Source organism: Natator depressus, chromosome 6 (assembly GCF_965152275.1).
Source record: "Natator depressus isolate rNatDep1 chromosome 6, rNatDep2.hap1, whole genome shotgun sequence".
Lineage (NCBI taxonomy): Eukaryota > Metazoa > Chordata > Testudines > Cheloniidae > Natator > Natator depressus.
Window position 1 is genome coordinate 50606583 of NC_134239.1, and position 20825 is coordinate 50627407.

A 20825-nucleotide genomic window follows, 5' to 3' on the forward strand; every position below is an offset into this window, starting at 1 on the left:
GGTGCACCTGGCGGCCATATCGGCCTTCCATCCGCCAGTGCACCGCCATGCTATGACTGGCCAGTTCCTTAAGGGTTTGGACCGTCTCTTTTCCATATGCCCTCGGTCCCGCAGTGGGACCTGAACCTGGTGTTGGCCCGTCTCACAGGGCCCCCGTTTGAGCCGCTAGCCATGTGCTTCTGGTCCCACCTCTCATGAAAGGTGGCCTTCCTGGTTGCGATCACGTTGGCCAGGCGGGTCTCGGAACTCAGGGCCATGACCTCCGAGCCTCCGTACATGGTGTTTCATAAGTACAAGGTCCAGCTCCTCCCACACCCTGCATTCCTCCCAAAGGTGGTCTCCGCCTATCACATAGGTCAGGGCATTTTTCTGCTGGTCCTCTGCCCCAAGCCCCACGTGTCCAGTGAGGAGCGCAGTCTCCACACACTCGATGTGTGACAGGCTCTGGCTCTCTACCTTGAGTGAACCAAGCCATTCAGAAATTCCTCGCAACTGTTCGACTCAGCTGAGCACGAGGGGTCAGTCGTTCTCCACTCAGCGGCTTTCCAACCGGATCACTTTGTGCATCCGTACCTGTTATGAACTGGCGGGTATCCCTCTGCCACCGATTGTGAAGGCACACTCGACTCAAGCACAGGCCTCATCGGCTGCCTTCTTGGCCTATGTCCCCATCCAGGACATTTGTGGGGCCGCCACGTGGTCTTCTGTTCACATGTTCACCTTGGACTATGAGATGATGCTGGGTTCAGCAGGGCTGTCCTCCGTCCTGAGAACTTGTGAACTCCTACCCACCTCCAACAGATATAGCTTGGAATCGCCTGTTGTGGAATACCCATGAGCAATCACTCGAAGAAGAAAAGACCGTTACCTTTTCCGTAACTGGTGGTGTTTGAGATTTGTTGCTCCTGTCTATTTCACATCCTGTCCTCCTTCCCCTCTGTTGGAGTTGTCTGGCAAGAAGGAACTGAGGGTGGGGGGAGCACGCAGCGCCCCTTATACCAAGCCATGGAGGTGCTACTCCAGGGGTCGCTGGGGCAATCCCCCCCTACGGGTACTCCTAGGGGAAAAACTTCCCAGCACCGGTGCACATGGTGAGCACACACACCTATTGTGGAATAGACATGAGCAACACATCTTGAACACCAGTTACGGAAAAGGTAACTGTCTTTTCGTCACCATAGCTTTGCTCCCCGTTTCCAAGATCCTCCTAGGAAAACAGAGAAGGAGCTATAGAAGGCGCCCTCCTCTTCAGTGTCAATGAGCCCATCACATCCAGCTGCCTCTTCCGAACAGGCATTTTGATTGGGTAGTTGAGGACATTATACCAGTCTCTTCACTTCTGTCTGTCCCCCCCCCCCCCTTTTTTTTTTTTTGTTTACCAGATGCTTGTCCCACTTCCTAAGTACTTGGACCCACATAATGTCAGACAAGTGTGCCTTAAGTATAGTGGAACAGAGGTATGTCATCCAGTTTAATACACCCTACCCCTCTCTCTATACTCCCGCTCCCCCAGTCAGGGACCACTCTCGATCTCCCACTGAAGGGCAATGTCGAGAATCTCTTTCAAACTGACTGTAGAGGAAGTACCGTTGAGCCGCCAGAGAGAAGGGTTCTATTTCTGTTTCCTGATTCCCAAGACAAAAGGAGATCTCATGCCCATCTTAGATCTCAGAGAGTTGAACAATTCCTACAGAAAATAAAATCTCGCACTGTTCCTAGTGTCAATTATCTCTTCCCTAGAAGAAGACGACTGGTATGGGGCCCTTGACTTGAGGGACACTTACTTCCATATTGCAATATGTCCCAACCATTAAAAATTTATCAGGTTAATGCCTGATATTCAACATTATCCGTTCATAGTGCTTCAGTTTGGCTTGGCAGCTGTGGAACCAGCTCATCTTCCAAAATTAGGTATCCATGTCTTCCCATACCTGAGTGACTGGTTGATCAGAGGTCGATCAGAGTCGCGGGTCCTGTCCAGCATATTCATTGCTCTATCTATAGTCAATGCTCTGGAGCTCTGAATGAATCGAGGAAAAATCCGTATCGAAGCCTGTACAGACAGTAGATTTCAGTGGAGCAATCCTTGACTCCACAAGCCAAGCTTTTCTACCACAAACCAAGTTCAAAACCATTTGAGACCTAATAGTTCAAATGAAGGCTTACCTGCTCATAACAGCAAGTAAGTGCCTCAGGTTGCTAGGTCATATGGCAGCATGAGCCTGTGTAGTGCAGCATGCCAAACTGTCATTCAGGAAGCTGCAAACATGGCTAACATCAGTATATGCCCTGAATTGCCACCATTTGGACAAGATGGTTCAAGTTCGAAAGCTAGTTGTGTTGTCTCTGGATTGGTGGATAGACCCTCTAAAAGTTTGCTTGGAAGTTGCCTTCCTTCCCACACTATGAACACGCCCTCTAGTCTCGCACACATCCTCTCTAGGTTGGGGGGGGCTCATATTAGGTCCATGAAGACACAAGGCCTTTGGTAATAAATGTCAAGGAGTTAAGAGCAGTACATCTAAACTCCGTTGTTTCACCTCAAAGCTGCTTACCTTTCGGGGAAAGCTTCTCAGCTGATCTGCCCAGAACATCGTGGCAGATCAGCTGAGAAGATCCGTCACCGATCAACACGAGTGGTCGTTAGGCCCAGGTGTAGCCAGGTTTATCTTCCAACTCTCGGGGTTTCCCCAAGTGGACCTTTTTGCAACAAGACCCAATAGAAAATTTTGCCAGTTCTGTTCTCTAGGCAACCTAACATGCCTTTCTCCTATCTTGGAGAATTCCCTTCTATATGCCTTCCCTACAATTCCTTTGTTCTTTTGAGTAATATCCAAAAATAATAAAGGACCATGCTTGTCTCATCCTTTAAAGTATGGCATGGCATGGCCCTTTCAATACTGGTATTCAGCTTTCCTGATTCTGTCAGAGCTTCCTCTATTCTTCTTGTTAGATCCAGACATAATTTCTTGAGACCATGGCTGCCTTCATCACTCCAGCCTCCAGGCTCTCCGTCTCACAACATAGATGCTTCATGGCTGAATCCCTTTGAAAGGTCCTGCTCACAGGATGTCCAGAATGTACTTCTAAATAATGGAAGACCCTCAACTAGGGTCACTTACTTGGCTAAATGGAAGTGCTTCTCCATTTGGGTTCATGAGAAACGTGTATCTGCTCGGCAAGCACCCTGAATATTGTGCTGAACTATCTGCTAGATCTAAAACAGAATCTGACTGTTTTGTAAGGGTGCATTTGGTTGCTGTCTCAGCTTTGATGTATGGGTGGTGTGACAGAGTTCCTCCTCTGCCTTGGTGGGTCCTGCGCTTATTGACAGATTTGCTTGCCTCAGAGATTCCCAGCAGCCCTCAGTTTGGCCACTTTTGCTAATGGCTCAAACCTGCCGTCCACTCAGCTAACCTCATCACTGGCCAGCAGGGGAAAACGGAGAACAATCCCTGCAGTCTGTGTCCCACCCAGTGGGTCGGGAACAGGCCAGATCCCTTTCCAATTTAGACCTTCCCTTCTGGTGTTTTTCACAGACTTGGTCAACTTCTCCTGTGTCCTATCAAGAGTTGGGGGGATGGGGGGAACCCGGGCCCACCCTCTACACTGGGTTCCAGCTCAGGGCCCTGTGGATAGCAGCTGTCTACAACGTTCCCTGTATCAGCTGCGTGACAGCTACAACTCCCTGAGCTACTTTCCCATGGCCTTCCCCCAGCACCTTCTTTATTCTCACTGCAGGATCTTCCTCCTGAAGCCTGATCACGCTTGAACTCTTCAGCCCTCCCGCAGCACGCCTTCTTACTCCCTGCTCCTTGTGTGCCCCCCCTACTAACTGATGGGAGGTCCTTTTTAAACCAGGTGTCCTGATTAGCCTGCCTGCCATAATTGATTCTAGAAAGTTCTTAATTGGCTCCAGGTGTCTTGATTAGCTTGCCTGTCTTAATTGGTTCTAGCAGGTTCCTGATTGCTCTAGGGCAGCCCCTGCTCTGTTCACTCAGGGAACAGAAAACTGTTCATCCAGTGGCCAGTATACTTGTCTTCTGCCAGACTCCTATACTCTACTGGTCTGGGTCTGTCACAGTGGATAATAGATTATACCCTCAAGTGCATGTCCCATCCCTCCTTGAGATTTCGACTTAGTCCTGGCAATTCTAATGGAACCCCACTTTGAACACCTTGTGACTGGCTCCCTCCTTCACCTTTCTGTGAAGGTGGCATTTTGAGAGATTTAATTTCAGAACCCCCTTATACAGTTTTTTATAAAGATAAGGTTTGTCTTACGCTGCATTTATAAAGCAGCAATTTGGTCATCAGCCACACCTTCTCTTCTCATTACACCATTGACTATCAATCCAGAGATTATGCCAGTTTCGGCGGGTGGTCTTGCAATTGCTATTCAAATAGACTCCGAATCCGCCTCCATAGACGTTTGCTTGAGAGTCATCTACTATGGAAATTATGTTCAATAACTGGAAGAAGAAACGATTACCTACCTTTCTGTAACTGTTGTTCTTCGAGATGTTCCATATGTCCATTCCATAGCCTGCCCACCTTCCCCTCTCCATCAGAGTACATCCAGTACAAAGGAACTGAGGGGGGTTGGGTTGTCTCCACCTTCTTACATCACCAGGCACTGGCATGTGGCGTTGGGGCGGGGGCCTCCAGCCATCCTGATGGTTACTGCTGAAGGGGGAGGAAAATGACATTTGTGCACACCCATCCACAATGGAGTGGGCATGTTCAACTCATCTCAAAGAACAACAGTTACAGAAAGGAAGGTAATTGCTTCTTTTGTCAGTTTATAAAGCATATAGTCTCGGATTGTGTGCAAAAGACACATAAGTACAAATTGGGGAAAATGTAGACCAGAGAGATATTTAGTTTTTTCCTACCATTGTAGGTATTCAATATGAATGCACCTGTTCCTCCTGTCAATGAGCCAGAAACCCTAAAGCAACAAAATCAGTACCAGGCCAGTTACAACCAGAGTTTCTCCAATCAGCCTCATCAAGTAGAACAATCAGAACTTCAGCAAGAACAGCTCCAGACAGGTAAACTTGTTAGACAAAATTAAAACATTATTTTAGCCTAAAAGGGAGGCTTCCAGTGGAGGATAGTCATGGAGACCAAATACCAAGAAACCAGGCAGCCGACTTAAAATTAAATGGAATTTAGAATGTGTAAAATTTTGTTCAGGGGGAGTCTCTGCAAAACCAAAACTTTTAATGAGGAGGATCCAACTGAGGGGAAGTTCTGCATGCAGAATAAATTTTTTTATGGAGCAGTGTCGCTGCCTCTGGGCTCTGTTTAGCAACTTCATGGAAAGATTGTGGAAGTCACTTGAGAATGTTTCCACTTGTTTCAGGGCTGTGTGGTGTGTTGATTTTTATTATCATTATTATTTAAATCTATAAACACCAGTGAAAAGATTAGAGTAATTGTACTAACTTGAGGCCTGTTGACACTGACTTCGCTGAACACTAGACATCTTGCATTATTTTAATATTGTGGAATGTGTCAGAATAGCAACTTTTAGTTCTGCAAACCATCTGTCTTTGGGTTTGTAAACATTTACTGCTCTGCTTGATGGTACTAAGGCAGACTTGATTGGTTTAACTTCATACCTATCAGTCTTTGGGGAACATAGAAAACATAAACTTCCATTTTTGGTTTTTTATTATAGTGGTTGGCACCTACCATGGTTCCCCGGACCAGTCCCATCAAGTGGCAGGTAACCACCAGCAGCCTCCACAACAGAATACTGGGTTCCCACGTAACAGTCAGCCTTATTATAACAACCGGGGAGTGTCTCGTGGTGGATCACGCGGCACTCGGGGCTTAATGAATGGATACAGGGGACCTGCCAATGGGTTTAGAGGTAAAAAATAAATATATATATGTATATATATTTTATCTAAATTTTGAGAGTTTATATGAATTTTTTTTTTCAGGATTACAGAATGGCAGGAGACCTTATGTTATGTTGACCCTATTGTTTAATACAGAAATATATTGGGAAGATATTTAAGCTTGTGGTGGTATTCACTTTGTTCTATCTTAACAAAGCAGTTTAAATTCTAGGCTTGTGCTGGACTGTCTCTAAGAACTGAATGAAGAATCATCTTTTGTTCTATGTTTGTGCAGTGCCTAGCACAACAAGGTTCTGGTCCATGACTTGGGTTCCTGGACATATGGTAATACAAATAATAACAGATTATCAGAGAAACATCCTCAGATACCACTTCCCCAATTTTTTATGAGGGCTTAATGAGAAGATGTAGGTTATTTTACAAGTTTTTACACAGTCTGCTGGCGCACAACACTTTTTTTTTTATTCAAGTTTTTTTCTTAATAGTCAATGAAGGCCTCCGTGGCCTTTCATGTGTGTATCATAATTTATGAAGACTGGTTATGTGCCCTTCAGTAAGCATTTGTATTCTAATCCTTAGGAGGGTATGATGGCTACCGCCCTTCATTTTCCAACACTCCAAACAGTGGTTACTCGCAGCCCCAATTTAATGCTCCTCGGGACTACTCCAACTATCAACGGGTGAGTTGACGTTTAAATTAAAATTATAAGAATAGAAAAATCAGTTAAACTAAATGAAATAACTTGCTTAAAACAACTAGTAAATATTCTTCTTAGAGTTTTAATTGTTAAATCTCAACGACTCCATATCAAATGTGCTTAGTTTACAAGTGAAATTAAAGCTCCTTGCTCCATAACCATCCAAATGGCCAGTCTTACTCACCCTGGGATTTTGAAAATAAAGCTTTTTTTGTGACTTTTGCTTCACCAGTAAAAATTTAAAATTCGTCTGTTGTCATTTATCTGTGGGCAACCCTTTACAGTAGACATACTGGAAAATCCTGCAGTTGGAACTTGGTTAATGATTCTGTTGGTGGATGAGCCAAAATGGAATTAGTCTACTTTCTTTCTTGTTTTGGCTCTGCAATGCTAACTAATAAAATGTAATAACTGTATTACTAAACTGATATACTCCCTATGTTTATATTTTTATATATCTATATCGGGGTTCTCAAACGGGGGGGTCGGGACCCCTTGGGGTACAAGGTTATTACGTGGGCGGTCGCGAGCTGTCAGCCTCCACCTCAAACCCCGGTTTGCATCCAGCATTTATAATGCTATTAAATATATAAAAAAGTGTTTTTAATTTATGGGGGGGGTCGCACTCAGAGGCTTGCTATGTGAAAGGAGTCACCAGTATAAAGGTCTGAGACCACTGACCTATATGCTTGGCAGAATTTGCTTTTTTTTATTATTTTAGCTGCTAATATTTATTTTTAAGCATTTTTTAGATTTATCACTTTAAATTTTCACAGTTGCACAAAATTATGGGCTTTAAGCATTTTTTAGATTTTTTATTAGGGCTGTCAATCACAGTTAACTCACGCGATTAACTCAAAATAAATCGCGATAAAATTAATTGCAATTAATCGCACTGTTAAACAATAGAATGCTAATTGAAATTTATTAAATATTGGATGTTTTTCTACGTTTTCAAATACATTGATTTCTATTACAACACAATACAAAGTGTACAGTGCTCACTTTATATTATTTTTATTACAAATATTTGCACTGTAAAAAATGATAAGAACTAGATAATATTTTTCAATTTACCTCATACAAGTACTGTAGTGCAATCTCTTTATCGTGAAAGTGTAACTTACAAATGCAGGTTTTTTGTTTTGTTTTTTTTTGAGAGCAATTATGTAACAATGTAAAACTTTAGAGCCTACAAGTCCACTCGGTCCTACTTCTTGTTCAGCCAATGGCTAAGAAACAGGTTTGTTTACATTTACAGGAGATGCTGCTGCCTGCTTCTTATTTACAATGTCACCTGAAAGTGAGAACAGGCATTCGCATAGCACTTCTGTAGGTGGTGTTGCAAGGTATTTACATGCCAGCTATGCTAAACATTCGTATGCCCCTTTATATTTCAGCCACCATTCCAGAGGACATGCTTCCATGCTGATGATGCTCGTTAAATAATGTGTTAATTAAATTTGTGACTGAACTCCTTGGGGGAGAACTGTCTTCGGCTCTGTTTTACCTGCGTTCTGCCATATATTTCATGTTATAGCTGTCTTGGATGGTGACCCAGCACATGTTCATTTTAAGAACACTTTCACTGCAGATTTCACAAAATGCAAAGAAAATACTAATGTGAGATTTCTGAAAATAGCTACAGCACTTGACCCAGAGTTTAAGAATCAGAAGTGCCTTCCAAAACCTGAGAGGGACGAGGTGTGGAGCATGCTTTCAGAAGCCTTAAAAGCGCAACACTCAGATGCGGAAACTATAAAACCCAAACCACCAAAAAAGAAAATCGACCTTCTGCTGGTGGTATCTGATTCAGATGATAAAAATGAAAATGCATCAGTCTGCTCTGCTTTGGATTCTTATCGAGCAGAACCCGTCATCAGCATGGACGCATGTCCTCTGGAATGGTGATTGAAGATGAAGGGACATATGAATCTTTAGTGCATTTGGCATGTAAATATTTTGCAACACTGGCTACAGTAGTGTCATGCAAATGCCTGTTCTCACTTTCAGGTGACATTGTAAACAAGAAGTGCGGGCAGCATTATCTCCTGTAAATTGTAACCAAGTTTGGTTGTCTGAGCAATTGGCTGAAGTAGGACTGAGTGGACTTGTAGGCTGTAAAGTTTTACAGTGTTTGTTTTATTTTTCAATGCAGTTATTTTTTTGTACATAATTCTACATTTGTAAGTTAATCTTTTATGATAAAGAGATTGCACGACAGTACTTGTATGAGGTGAATTGAAAAATACTATTTCTTTATATTTTTATTACAAATATTTGTACTGTAAAAATAAGTGAGCTGTACACTTTGTAATGTGTTGTAGTAGAAATCAATATATTTGAAAATGTAGAAAAACATCCAAAATATTAAAATAAATGGTATTCCATTATTGTTTAAGAGTGCGATAAATTTAAAAAAAAAATTTTATTGCGCGATTAATTTGTATTCAGATTTTCACAACTGTGGTAAATTATATTTTGGGTTGTGTCAGACTAATTGACAGAAAACACTGAGATTCAAAAAGTTAAAACTTTATAAACAGTTAAAACACATTGTCAGTATCACATGTCCAGATATACAAAGCCAATATCTATAAATCAGCAAATCATAACTTTTTACTATTCATTTGCTAGTACATTTGTAACAAACCTAAGTCTGAATCACTAGATTTTGACGCTTAAATTCTCAAGCAGCATTTTTCTTTCTTTGCCTAGCTGTAAACTTCCATTATTTATCAATATTATTCATCCGTTTGTGTGTGTTATAGTGACATTTACATTTACCAATAAAAACTGTAATCCTTCCAAGCCTAGATATGTTATGTAAAGTTTAATCACGTAGTCAGTGAAAACAGTTTGAGATGTTTGTTAGTTGCTAATGAACCTAACTCCTTTCTAGTCTTGAGGCAGATTAGGATTTCCTGCTAAGAATTACAATTCTGTATGTTGGCAGTGCCCCCACTGGCATCATTTACCTGAATTCATATACTGAAAAATGGATGGGTTATTCTAAATACTCTTGAAACTTAATATTTTTAATAGCAAATATTTAACTTTCTAAGGCACAACAAATGACTGTGATGGTTTAATGAGGATACCTTTAATTTACTTTTCTCACTTTATACTTTCTTTAGGATGGATATCAACAGAATTTTAAACGTGGCTCTGGACAGAGTGGACCGCGGGGAGCCCCTCGAGGTAATACTCAAATGATACGTTCCTCATTCTGCTGAACTGGAGTTTCTGATGCAATCTCTTAGAGAGTTGTGGATCAGAAAACATTTTATCATATATAACTAATAGGCCACAATTCAAAAAATTTTAATTTTCCTGGAACTTTTTGTTGGAAGTTGTTAATTGGCTGTTGAATGAAGTATTTTTGTTTGTAAGAAGTTACATTTGTCTGCTAAGATTTAAGTTTATCTTTGCATTCACACTATTTAGTTGCCTTTTTTCTTACTAAAACAAAATGAGCCCTGAAAACTTGAAAATATTTTTTTTTTGGTAAAGCTTTGCACCCATTTCACTGCTGCCCCATCTAACCCAATTTGGAATTTTAATTTTTTGCTGACAAGATTTGCTAGAATTTTGACTGCAGACTTTACTTTTGTGCATTTTTTAAAGCTCCCTTGACTTCTGAATTTGTATATTGATGTTTCTTCAGTTTCAATAAAGACGTGTTGCGTTACTTGCAGCCTGTTGAGGAATACTTTTGTTTGGTCTACATATTTACAAACGCTGCCTTTTGTTCATTTAGTTCCTAGAGTCTGCAAGAAAGTGATTATAGGAATTGATACTTAAAAAATAGAGGTGGGTGGGTTTTTCCCTTTGTAAAAATCTCCTAAAATATTTCCAGCCTTATTTGCAGCTGCACAGTGTACTTTATTTTGAGAATGAAACAAAAATATTAATATATTGAAGTCACTCAATCATGTAGGCGCTTAAACTAACTGTTTATCAAATAGCCAAAACTGTAGTTGAGCTAATATTTCTGCATTTGAACTTTAATTACTTTTCAACAATACTTCCATAGTTTTTCAACAGGCATTTGGTAACTACATTGCATGTTCTCCATTTCTGCTGCCTAAAATGTTGAAATCTATAACAACATTAGCCACCTTGTGGAAATGTCTGTATGCGTTGTCAAAAGGAACTGTCCTAATAAATGGTGTGATGGGAATGGGGATTGAGAGTCTACCTAATCGCGGTGAAGTTATAGCAATGCTGTGCATAAATATATTCCAAATAACAGGAAAGTCCAGGGCTCATTGCCAATAAAATGCAGGTAAGTATTTTGGCAGAAGGGTGGATTGATTGAAGATAGGTTTTCTAAATTGATATGTCTATCTTCAACAGAACAGTAGCTTGTGATCTATTTTCAGAATGCTGTTTGAGACTTTCAAGGGGCTCGATACAAAGGAGCAGGAAAGTGACAGCAGACCTGCGACGGGCTGTTTGATAATTTCAGAGACCCTTTAGCTTAATGGCTTTAAAATAAGAATTTTTTAAAAATGCTAACCAATTACTTTTAAAAGTCTTAGTTTAACTTGCACTGGATATGTTATCCCATACATGTGTGGGTGACTTGTGTCAGTAGTTGCTGTTTGTTAACTGAAGAGGAAAATCTTGTTAGAAGTTAATTTAAATTAATCTAAGAGATTGAGGAAAATTACGAAAAATACCAAGAGGGGGAAACCAAGGAATTGATTAGATGATTTAATAGGCATACATGTGTGATTGTGTTTGAATGGATAAGAATATTGACCATGTATTAGTACAGTAAGCATATACCCTATGAATTCTAAACCAAAGTTATTGAGACCAAACTTGAGTCGCACCCTTTATGAACTCTAAAATGGTCTGATTTGATACAAAATTTAAGTGCTGTTTTTATTTTCTAGGTCGTGGAGGGCCCCCAAGACCCAACAGAGGGATGTCTCAAATGAGTGCTCAGCAAGTGAATTAAACTAATCCACAGGATTATATTAAACGCCAAAAACACACTGGCCAATGTACCATACATGTTACCAGAAGAGTTATTATCTATTTGTTCTCCCTTACAGGAAGTTCATTGTAATGGGACTTTTTTCATTACCCATAAAGACAGGACTACAGTTGTCAGCTTATATTACCTGGATATGGAAAGAAACAACGTTTACTCTGCATGTTCTGTCCTAAGCATCATCTTGAGCCTTGCACATGAGATTCAGATTTGTTATTCTGGCTATGAGTAAAGCAAAAAAGGCAATTTCAGGGTGATCCAATCTCCGTGGTTAACTAAAGTGGCAGAAAAAAGCAAGACTGCCTCACTTCTGACATTCTATAGTGATTCAACAAATAAAATCAGCAAATCCCTAAAGATCTTATTGTGATGGCAGTTGACAAAATTAAACTTTCCTCATGAAAGAAGGATGGAAGAAATGAAGTGTGGTTTGGCAGAGCAACTGCATTTCAGCTTTTTCATGTTAAAATGAAGCACTGAACAGTTTAAGATGCATAATGATGCATATATCCCTAACTAGACAAATAAGCTTACAGCCAGCTTTTGATAGACAACACACCCCTTAGCTACAGCATTCTCCATCACCAGGCTCAGTTTACTGTGGCTAAGGATACATAAATTGCTTTTGTGTAACTGCTGATGTAATTGTATAAGGTTTTTTTAACCCTCCTTCCCCCCCAAAATTAGCTTTGATTGGCACTTTAAAACTTCTGCAAATATAGGATATAATCTGGATGGCCACTTGTATATTTGATGTGAAGTATTTAGATCTCTCTTGAACATATTTAAGTTTCTTTGATAGCAATGACTTTTGTAAGGATTGGTATTGTCTCTATCATTCCTTATGACTTGCACATTGTCTGTCACTAATACTTGACCTTCTGTATTATCACCTAAATAACTGATACAGGTACTGATGGAAATCTCTAATGGATAATCATAACACTTTTGGTCACATGTCCTTTCGTCTTTCCTGCAGCCTGAAGGTTTTAAGAAATCTCAAATGCCCACTGCTGCTGCCCTTTTAATTGCTATCTTTTGAAAAGCACCAGTATGTGTTTTGATTGGTTTCCCCTTTTAAGGGAAATGACAGCCAGCAGTTACAGTTCTAACGGTATAAGCAAGACAAATAAAACATGTTTATAAAAACTGTATTCTGGAACAATCGTTTTCAGCTACTGATGCAGACTTAACATAATGGGGATAGACATTTCATAAGCTTATTCTCTAATTCACCTTACAGATTTACATAAGCCTTTTGTTCCTTTTTAAATTATTCCAGAAGTTATAACTCTCTCACAATTATTGTCCGTTGTCTTCATACTAATTGGATTAACTGGGAATTTTTTTTTCCCCATGGAGACTTTCATGTTCATTAAGTCAACATATGGTGTAGAAGAATTAGCTTGGGACTGGGAGTTGGGAACTCATAAATCTTACCCCAAGTTTGCCACTCACTTCCGGTATGATCTTTGTCAAATTGATTAATCTCTTTGTGCCTGTTTCCCTATCTAAAATGGGGAGAATACATAGCTACCTCAATAGAGGTGTTGAGTACAAATGCATTTTATAGCACACTGAAAATGTAAAGTGCTATAAAGGGTCATATTAAGCAACAGCCACATATCGAACAGAGGATGTTTAATCACGAGGTAATGGTATTGCTTTTACTAAACCAAAATGAAGGGTTTGCTGTCATTTGGAGGATGTTTTATACTGTGTCATGACAGTCCGAAGCTTTTTTTACTTTATTATGACATAGTCCCAAACTCAGTGCATGTGACTTTCACTTTGTCATGACCAGAATGTAAAGACCACGGAAATTAATTACAGATATTGTACTTACTGGGAGACATCACAGTTTTGTGGAAGCAACAGTAAACAGTCATTTTGCAAACACATTAGTTGCTTGGGGTGGCACTTTTTCCCATAGTAATTCAATGATATACATTGCAGTATGATGGCAAGTCACTCTTGTGACCATACAGCAAACTGCTGCTGGTGCAGTCCCATTTAATTGTCTGTTGCTATTTCCTTACAGTGGGAAAAAGATAAGCTTTTTAATGCTGATTTTTAGGAAAATAGGGGAGTCTTCTCAATGTTTTCCTTTTAAGCTATTTATAAATAAGTAGTAGACAGACAGCCATTCAGCTTTCTGCTGCATCCCAACTGATTCTTAAATAATTTTAGTTTTTCATTGAACTTACAACATACTTAACTGAAGGCCATTGAATAGATCAGGACATTCCATTTTCCAAAAATGTGGGCGTATCCATTTATTTTCAATGATATCATTTAAATGAACTAATAAAATGTGGGTAATTGAGACCTGTTATTTTGAGGTGTTATCTTGTGAGCTTGTGTGTGAAAATGGCCTTTAGGCAGTCTAACCCTTCTATTGTATGCTAATGATACATAGAAATGTACTATAATCATCTGTAGTACATAAAACAAGTGTTTTGAATACATATCTAGCCCGAATGTTCACTCTAATTCCATTAATCTTGACAGATGTATGGTTAATAAACCCCTTGCTGAAAACTGACCTCCATCACATTAAGGTTCATAGATCCGCTAACTAGTCTTCCAGCCTGCACTTCAGAAGATAGCACCAGATATATCCATCATTGGCATAGCTGTCCACACCTGTCCAGAGATGTTACTCTGTTTCTCTTCTGCCTCCATGGTGCAGACAGGACAAACTAATACTCTCCTGCTGCAGAACTTTCTTTTTTGAGTTTCATTCTACATTTAAGAATTTCAGAGCTCTTTAGCCTCTGCAATCCCTGATTTGACTTCAGATTTGATTCTCTCCCGAGAGAGAACATCCCCAGTACATTCTTCACTCCTGAGGGTCCCTGACTGATACCCAGCAGCCACATATAGTTGCTAGTAAGCTTGTTGAAAAGGAAAATGGTATGCTTGGCTAGTCCTGCTCTGGGGTTTAGCTGAGGCCTGTTCTTAGGAGGCACCAAAGACATCAGAATTGGCCAGGTCAGGTGGCATTCCACTCCTCATCACCATGACTGAAGAAGACCTGAGCAGCAGTCAAAGCTCAGCTGGAGATGCTACAAGTGGCGCCATATCACTGCACATCCCAGCTTTGATGGCATTGGTTATACCGAGTCATCTGATTAACTATTGCCACATCAAGCTCTTAGGGGAGTAACTGAGGCCAGTGAGGAGAGCACCACCCGTGCTGCTACTGCATATGGAATATCAGATGAGCTTCTGCCTCCCTTTGGGCTATGGAGGATTGAAGCCAAGCAGTCAGTCTCAAAGGATACCCCTAGACAGTAGTTAAGGGTTTGTGAGGCTTGACTCTGAGCTCCTAATTTACTTTCCTTTCAGGGCATATATCCATGGATCTCATATGGCCTGACTAATATGGTCATTACCCTGAAGCAAATCACCCAGAAGCTTGGATTCTATGGCTGGACCTTCTCTGCCTGATTCTAATGCCTGTTGGATTCACCTGAGCTCCTTCCTAGGGACCTGCAGCCTTTAATATCTCCTCAGAAGAATAATTAAAGGAAGAAATCCCAAGCCTGATGGGGGAGTTCCTCACCCCTTTGCACAGGACACCCCTCCTCACAAAGGCTCTCTTGGGAATGATTCAGAGAGGACTTTTTAACTTGTTTCTGGGGAGCTTTTATTCCTGATTCAATTAGCCCTTGAGTGAGTTTCGTAGATTTCCTTCCTAACGAGCCACAGGTGAGGGGATTTGTCACTTCCTGGGAACTTTGAGGCAACTATAGCAGCCCAAGAGACCTCTAGCATCCAGTCTTTATGGGTTGATGTCTAGCCAGTCCTCTCTATTGTTAAGGAGACTTCAGGTTCTGGGAGCTTCTCTTCACAAAATGACTTCGGCCAGTCACATTTTGTCCAGAGTCTCACTGGATGGTCAGTTTCTCTCTTGCCAGGTTTGGTTCAGATTCTGGAGCAAGGACACTCTAGCTAAAATCCTCCCTTTGAACAGGATCTTAGGCAAAGTAATCTCTGAATTGGCCAAGACGATAGAAATTTTGTCCTCGTATAAATCCAATATTAAAGGACTTGGTGGTAGTATGGGAAAGCGAAGCAGCCTTTAACCTCCTCTGATCAAAATATAACTGGATGAAGGCCTCCGACAAAGTGGAACGGACCCAAAATCCAACTGATCCAGAAGAAACTTGGACATTCTACTTCTGATTCCAAGTCTTCTGCATGGCTTCTTCATAGCCCCGTTTAAACCAAGTGGTCAGTTCCGAGTCCTCGGAACTCAGAATTCACCTAGCAGACTGTTTGAATACTAATCACCTCAGACATGGGTTTTTTGGACATTAAACAGCTCACTTCATAAAATTGTGCTGTTCTTCTCAGACTTCTGCTATGTAACCAGTGTCTAGCCACTAGAAGAACAGGGACATGAAGGCTATTCGCTGCCTTTTGTGGATTGTGGCAATAGAATCAGTTGCCTTCAGAGATTTTTTTTTTTTTTCTCTAGAACACTTGTTTTCAACATGAGGTCCTCATGCCCCCAGGGGGCCGCAGACTGCCTAAGGGGTCCATGAAAAGTGACTATGAAAATAAGGTGAAAACCCAGAAGTGATGGTATTACCATAGAAGTCCACCGTTTAGTGCCCTTTCTTACGCTGTGTCAAATGTCGGGCTGAGCAGTTGCAATGTTTATAGTAGAATTCTATTCAATCAGTTTTCGTCCCAAGACTTTTATGATAGGGATCCGTTGACCACAGGTTGAATTTCCAAAGGGGTCTGCACCTCCACTTGAAATTTGGTAGGAGTCTGCAAATGGAAAACCATTGCTCTAGAATAACAGTGGAAGCTTTGACCGATTTTATAATAAATGTTAATACACCTATAGATTGAATAGGCTGAGCCTAATGGGGATTCTGGATCCTGGATGAATACTCTATAGTGGAACAATGTGTGTATAAAGCTCTAGAATCTTCACTTGTGCTGAAACTCAATGTTCCTTTTGGAGGCTGAAATTACTTCGGAGCTTGTGTTTATCTTGCTGTGTGATTTGAGAACAAGATCTCTCTCAACTTCCTCTCAAAGCATCAGATGGTCTGGACATTTGTTCAGTAAAAAAACAGTTCTATTGTATCTACTGACTGGAACGTTAGGATATCTGATATGCTCTCACGGCCCTGTTTCCACTCCTCAGAAAGGTCATGACCATCATCAGCTCATCTAGTATGTCATACATTATCAAAACATTCCAGAAGGAGGCCTAACTGCTGTTCACCTGGCCCAAAGAATATCTTCTTTCTAAGGGCTATATGCATCAAAGGGACATTGAATTCTACAGCCAATTGACTCACTTATCAGAGGGTTGACCTAGCAGAATAATCATTTTTCTCAAAGGTTTTTGTAGAACTGATACCAGTTTGGCACTCTGCAGATGGATCTGTTTGCCTCCCGTTCAATACAAAATCTCCCCAACACTTTTCCAGAAGTGGTCCCAAGTGTAGGGGCATCATATGCTCTGTCTCAGAGGGACAAACAGGTTTTCTGTGTGTATTCTTTTTTCCCCTCTTTAAAGAGCCAGTTACCTGATAGGGCAAAACTATCTCCTAAGCCAGATCTGATCTCAGATCTGGTAAATCTAATCTCCAACTAGAGTGACCAGATAGCAAGGGTGAAAAATTGGGATAGGGAATAGGGGGTAATGGGCACATCTATAAGACAAAGCCCCAAATATCAGGACTGTCCTTATAAAATTGTGACATCTGGTCACCCTACCTCCAGCCCTCCAGTATTCTTGTCAAGGAGTAACCTTTATCCTAAGACCCTGTTGTGTACCTACCTGGACAAACAGAGGGAGGCTAGCTAACTGGACTTCGAAGAGAAATCTAAATAATAACATGGTGAAAAATACATTCTTGAAAGTTATTAAGTGTATACTTATACCTAGCTTTGCTTCAGATCCTGATGTAATGGAGGACGATTCCCTGTCTTCAGTGGGAACAAAGCATACTCTAAGATTTCTCTTACACTCTAAATATGGGATCCAAGCTAGCCACCCTGAGAGTTCAAGTGGTAGCCTTGTCACCCATCCTTTTATATTAGGAGAAGAAAGCTTTTGTACCTACTCAGACACTGAGCATCTTCTTAGGTAGAATAATTAATATCTTCTCAAATTCACCAGACTCCACTGTGGAGTTCTAAACTGAGTAGTCTGTGCTAATGATAAATTTGAGCCTTTGAGAGAAATCTCCCTTTAATTTCTTTACATGGAAGTGGCATTCCTAGTAACATTGTTGTCCATTAAGGAGTGTCAGAAATTTTCACTGATTCTACCCTTTCCATATAAAAGGGGATCCAGTGGGCCATTTTGGAGGCTTCTGAAGTCCCACCCCTTCTATCCTGTGGGCTCATTTCTCTGAGCTATGAGATCTTCATGCACTTTTTTTAAATAAGGAAATTTATAAAGTGACAAATTATTTTTCTCTGTTCTTTGAACTGGATATTGTCACATCTTCTAATGTGGCCTTTTGACATTGAATGTTACAGGCATTGGTTTGCTAGTTGATATACATTCATATTGTAAATGGCTCACCTCAGAGAGGAGCTGCATGGATCGGTAATGCTATTAAAATTCGGTTCATAGATCTGTGGACCTAGACTTGATGAAGAACAGGAAAGTTCCTTTTGCTAACTAGAAGTTTTCTTCAAGAACCCAGGTCTTGAGATCTGTGTTTGGAATGTAAAGGGGGTTGTATTGAGAAGTTGTTTGGTTTGACAAGTTTAGCTATTCCACTTCTGAAATTGGATTTATCAGAATTGGATATTGTGGTACTACTACTATGTAACTTTGAAGGGTAACTTCCTGATTCCAGAAGTACTCAAACTGAGCAGCATTTCCAGATAGGTGTAATTAGCCCACCCCGCCAGTGGTAGACAAATCTCCAATTCTTCATTATTAGTTTTTAATAATCTGGGGGTTCAGTTTATATATTTAACTACCTGTACATCTTTACAGTTTTTCATCTTCACATTTAATGAATGAATCCATTCAGGGCCAGTATCAAAACTTAAAAAAACCTTTAAAAAGTACTTTATGCCATCCTTCCCTCTTATGCGCACACATTCCGCTTACATTTTATAGGACTGTTTTGTTACTACCACTTTCTTGTTACTTTGGTATTATCCCAGTAATTCATATCACTTGCTCATACGGTACTATTTTATAGCCTTTATATTGTTAGCAAAAGTGGAACTTTCATTAGTATTCATAGCTGCATGGAAATTAAACTACACTTTTAGTGCAATTCTTTATCTAAAAAGTTTGCTATATTGTAAAACCCAATATTTCTTTTGCGTTAACGTCTCTCAAACATTCCCAATGGAATCTGGATGTAAATGAATCATTTTCTGGGATTGGGGGAGGGCGGGAGGGGAGAGAACGTAGTTTTAAATTGTATCCGTGTACAAGAAATTTAGATAGTTGGAAATTCTTAAAGCCAGGGATGAGTTAAATAAGTATCTGTGCAAATATCTTGGATCAGGTTTTGTTTTGAAAAGATTGATACTACAAGTCTGAGGTTACCAGCATTGAGAATAAATTAGTGCCAGTGCAGTCTTTTCCTGGAATTGATAACCTAGAGTTCAAGTTGGCAAATTTTTCTTATCAATATGGTGAACTTGCAGTTTTTGTATAAAAACTTGACAGTTAGGATTTTATTAAATAGAGCTTAAATATTATAAGCTTACCTAGTTTTATTGAATGAGAAACAAGATTACCAACATCTTTTGCAATCTTATAGTTTTAATGGATATTGAATTAGGTAGCGTGTTTGCACCAGCACAGATGCATTTGAATGTATAGCAAGGGATGGATGAACAATGCATCCAGCAAATCTCATTGATTTTCAAGCCTCTGTATTTCTCTGCCATTGAAAAGGAGATACTACTTGGCTTCGCTGTGACATTGTAAATAGGGTTAAAGAGGAATGTTTGTACGATTTTGTGATAAAGGGCTCCCTCTGTAAATACATGCTTTTTCTTCCATCACCTGTGGGGTAGGATACCAGAGAATTTCAGATTTAAAACAAGCCCTGCCCATCTCCTAAATCTACTATGACTCACAAAACTGAAAAGGATAGGGAGACTTCTGATGTAAAACAGGGAAAAGGAAGAGGATTAGGAGGGTAGGGAGAGGTTTGGCACAAATGTTTTGTTTAGAGAAACTGACTTGAGAAGACAAGGAGAGAAATTACACATAACGGAGCTTTCAGTCTATGCTGAAGGAGATGACTTAGCAGTCTAAATACAATGCTTGAAATACTTACCTTGGTATGACCAGTTCCAATCAGGTGTAGGTTGGATTAGACTGCCATGTTCAGAATAAACAGTTTTCTGGAGTTCCAGAGAATTTTTCAGGCCAGAACTGAAAGCTTGTAGCTCTGTTGGCTGTGTGTGGATGTGAAGAATCAGGTTTGCTACATCCTAATACATTTATCCTCACTTGTGTAGTATTCTGGCCTTTCTCAAGGGGTTAATGAGGTTGTGGTGCTTTAGATCTATAAAGTGTTACATGAATTAATGATACTACAGTATATTCTCATTTATGGGGATGGCTCCCAGAAGGTGAGTATAGCTCAATGATAGCGAACGGTAATACTGCTTTGCTGAAACAGTATTAGCATTATGTTAACTAGTGGTGATTGGCTAAGATGACACTTTGGCACTAGAAAAAAAATACATTGGGAGTTTTATCTTGATATTTGTATAATTGTCTAGTGTTTCAAGACTTTGTTCAAAGACCTGATGGACCTCGGAGTTTATTGTGAGCACTTAACATTTTAATCCAAAAGGGGGAATATATATTAATATATTTTGCTGGTTTTTACAAAATAACAAACAGGAGTTATTAAATAGTTTGACTAAAAATCTTTTCCCTTTGTTAATAGCACTACTTCCACCTGTTTAGCTGCTGTGATGTTACACTAGTTTTCAAGGCAGAGCCTTTCAGCTTGCTGATGCAGGATGAGAATGTCTAACAAAACAAGAAGAAAACATTTCAAGTTGTTTTTATCGAGCATAAAAAAATCAGGTGGGGAGAGAGGAGACAGAACTCTCCATCTTTTTTCCTCTGCAGCTCACTTAATGAGCCTATACTCTAATCACAAAAGCTAGGGCTCCAGCCTGGAAGGTGATACCCTGTCAGGGCAGAGCATACAGCCCATCAGTAGGGCAAGGATAGAATAATCTGACATGGGAGTGCAGAGTGCTTAACCAACT

General features: G+C 40.2%; 1 protein-coding gene across 4 annotated transcripts in view; it reads left to right on the forward strand.

Moving 5' to 3' along the window:
* The window catches only part of CAPRIN1 (cell cycle associated protein 1), an 82339-nt gene extending 68239 nt beyond the window's left edge, over positions 1-14100 (forward strand). For 2 of the 4 annotated variants that reach the window (XM_074955255.1, XM_074955256.1), the window contains exons 15-19: positions 4904-5054; positions 5687-5881; positions 6453-6553; positions 9709-9772; positions 11476-14100. In XM_074955255.1, coding sequence (XP_074811356.1) covers positions 4904-5054; positions 5687-5881; positions 6453-6553; positions 9709-9772; positions 11476-11540 — 576 coding nt within the window. In that variant the 3' untranslated portion in view covers positions 11541-14100. The remainder of the gene's footprint in view (positions 1-4903; positions 5055-5686; positions 5882-6452; positions 6554-9708; positions 9773-11475) is intronic. The other 2 variants (XM_074955254.1, XM_074955257.1) reach the window with 2 other exon arrangements.
* The last annotated feature ends 6725 nt before the right edge of the window (positions 14101-20825 follow it).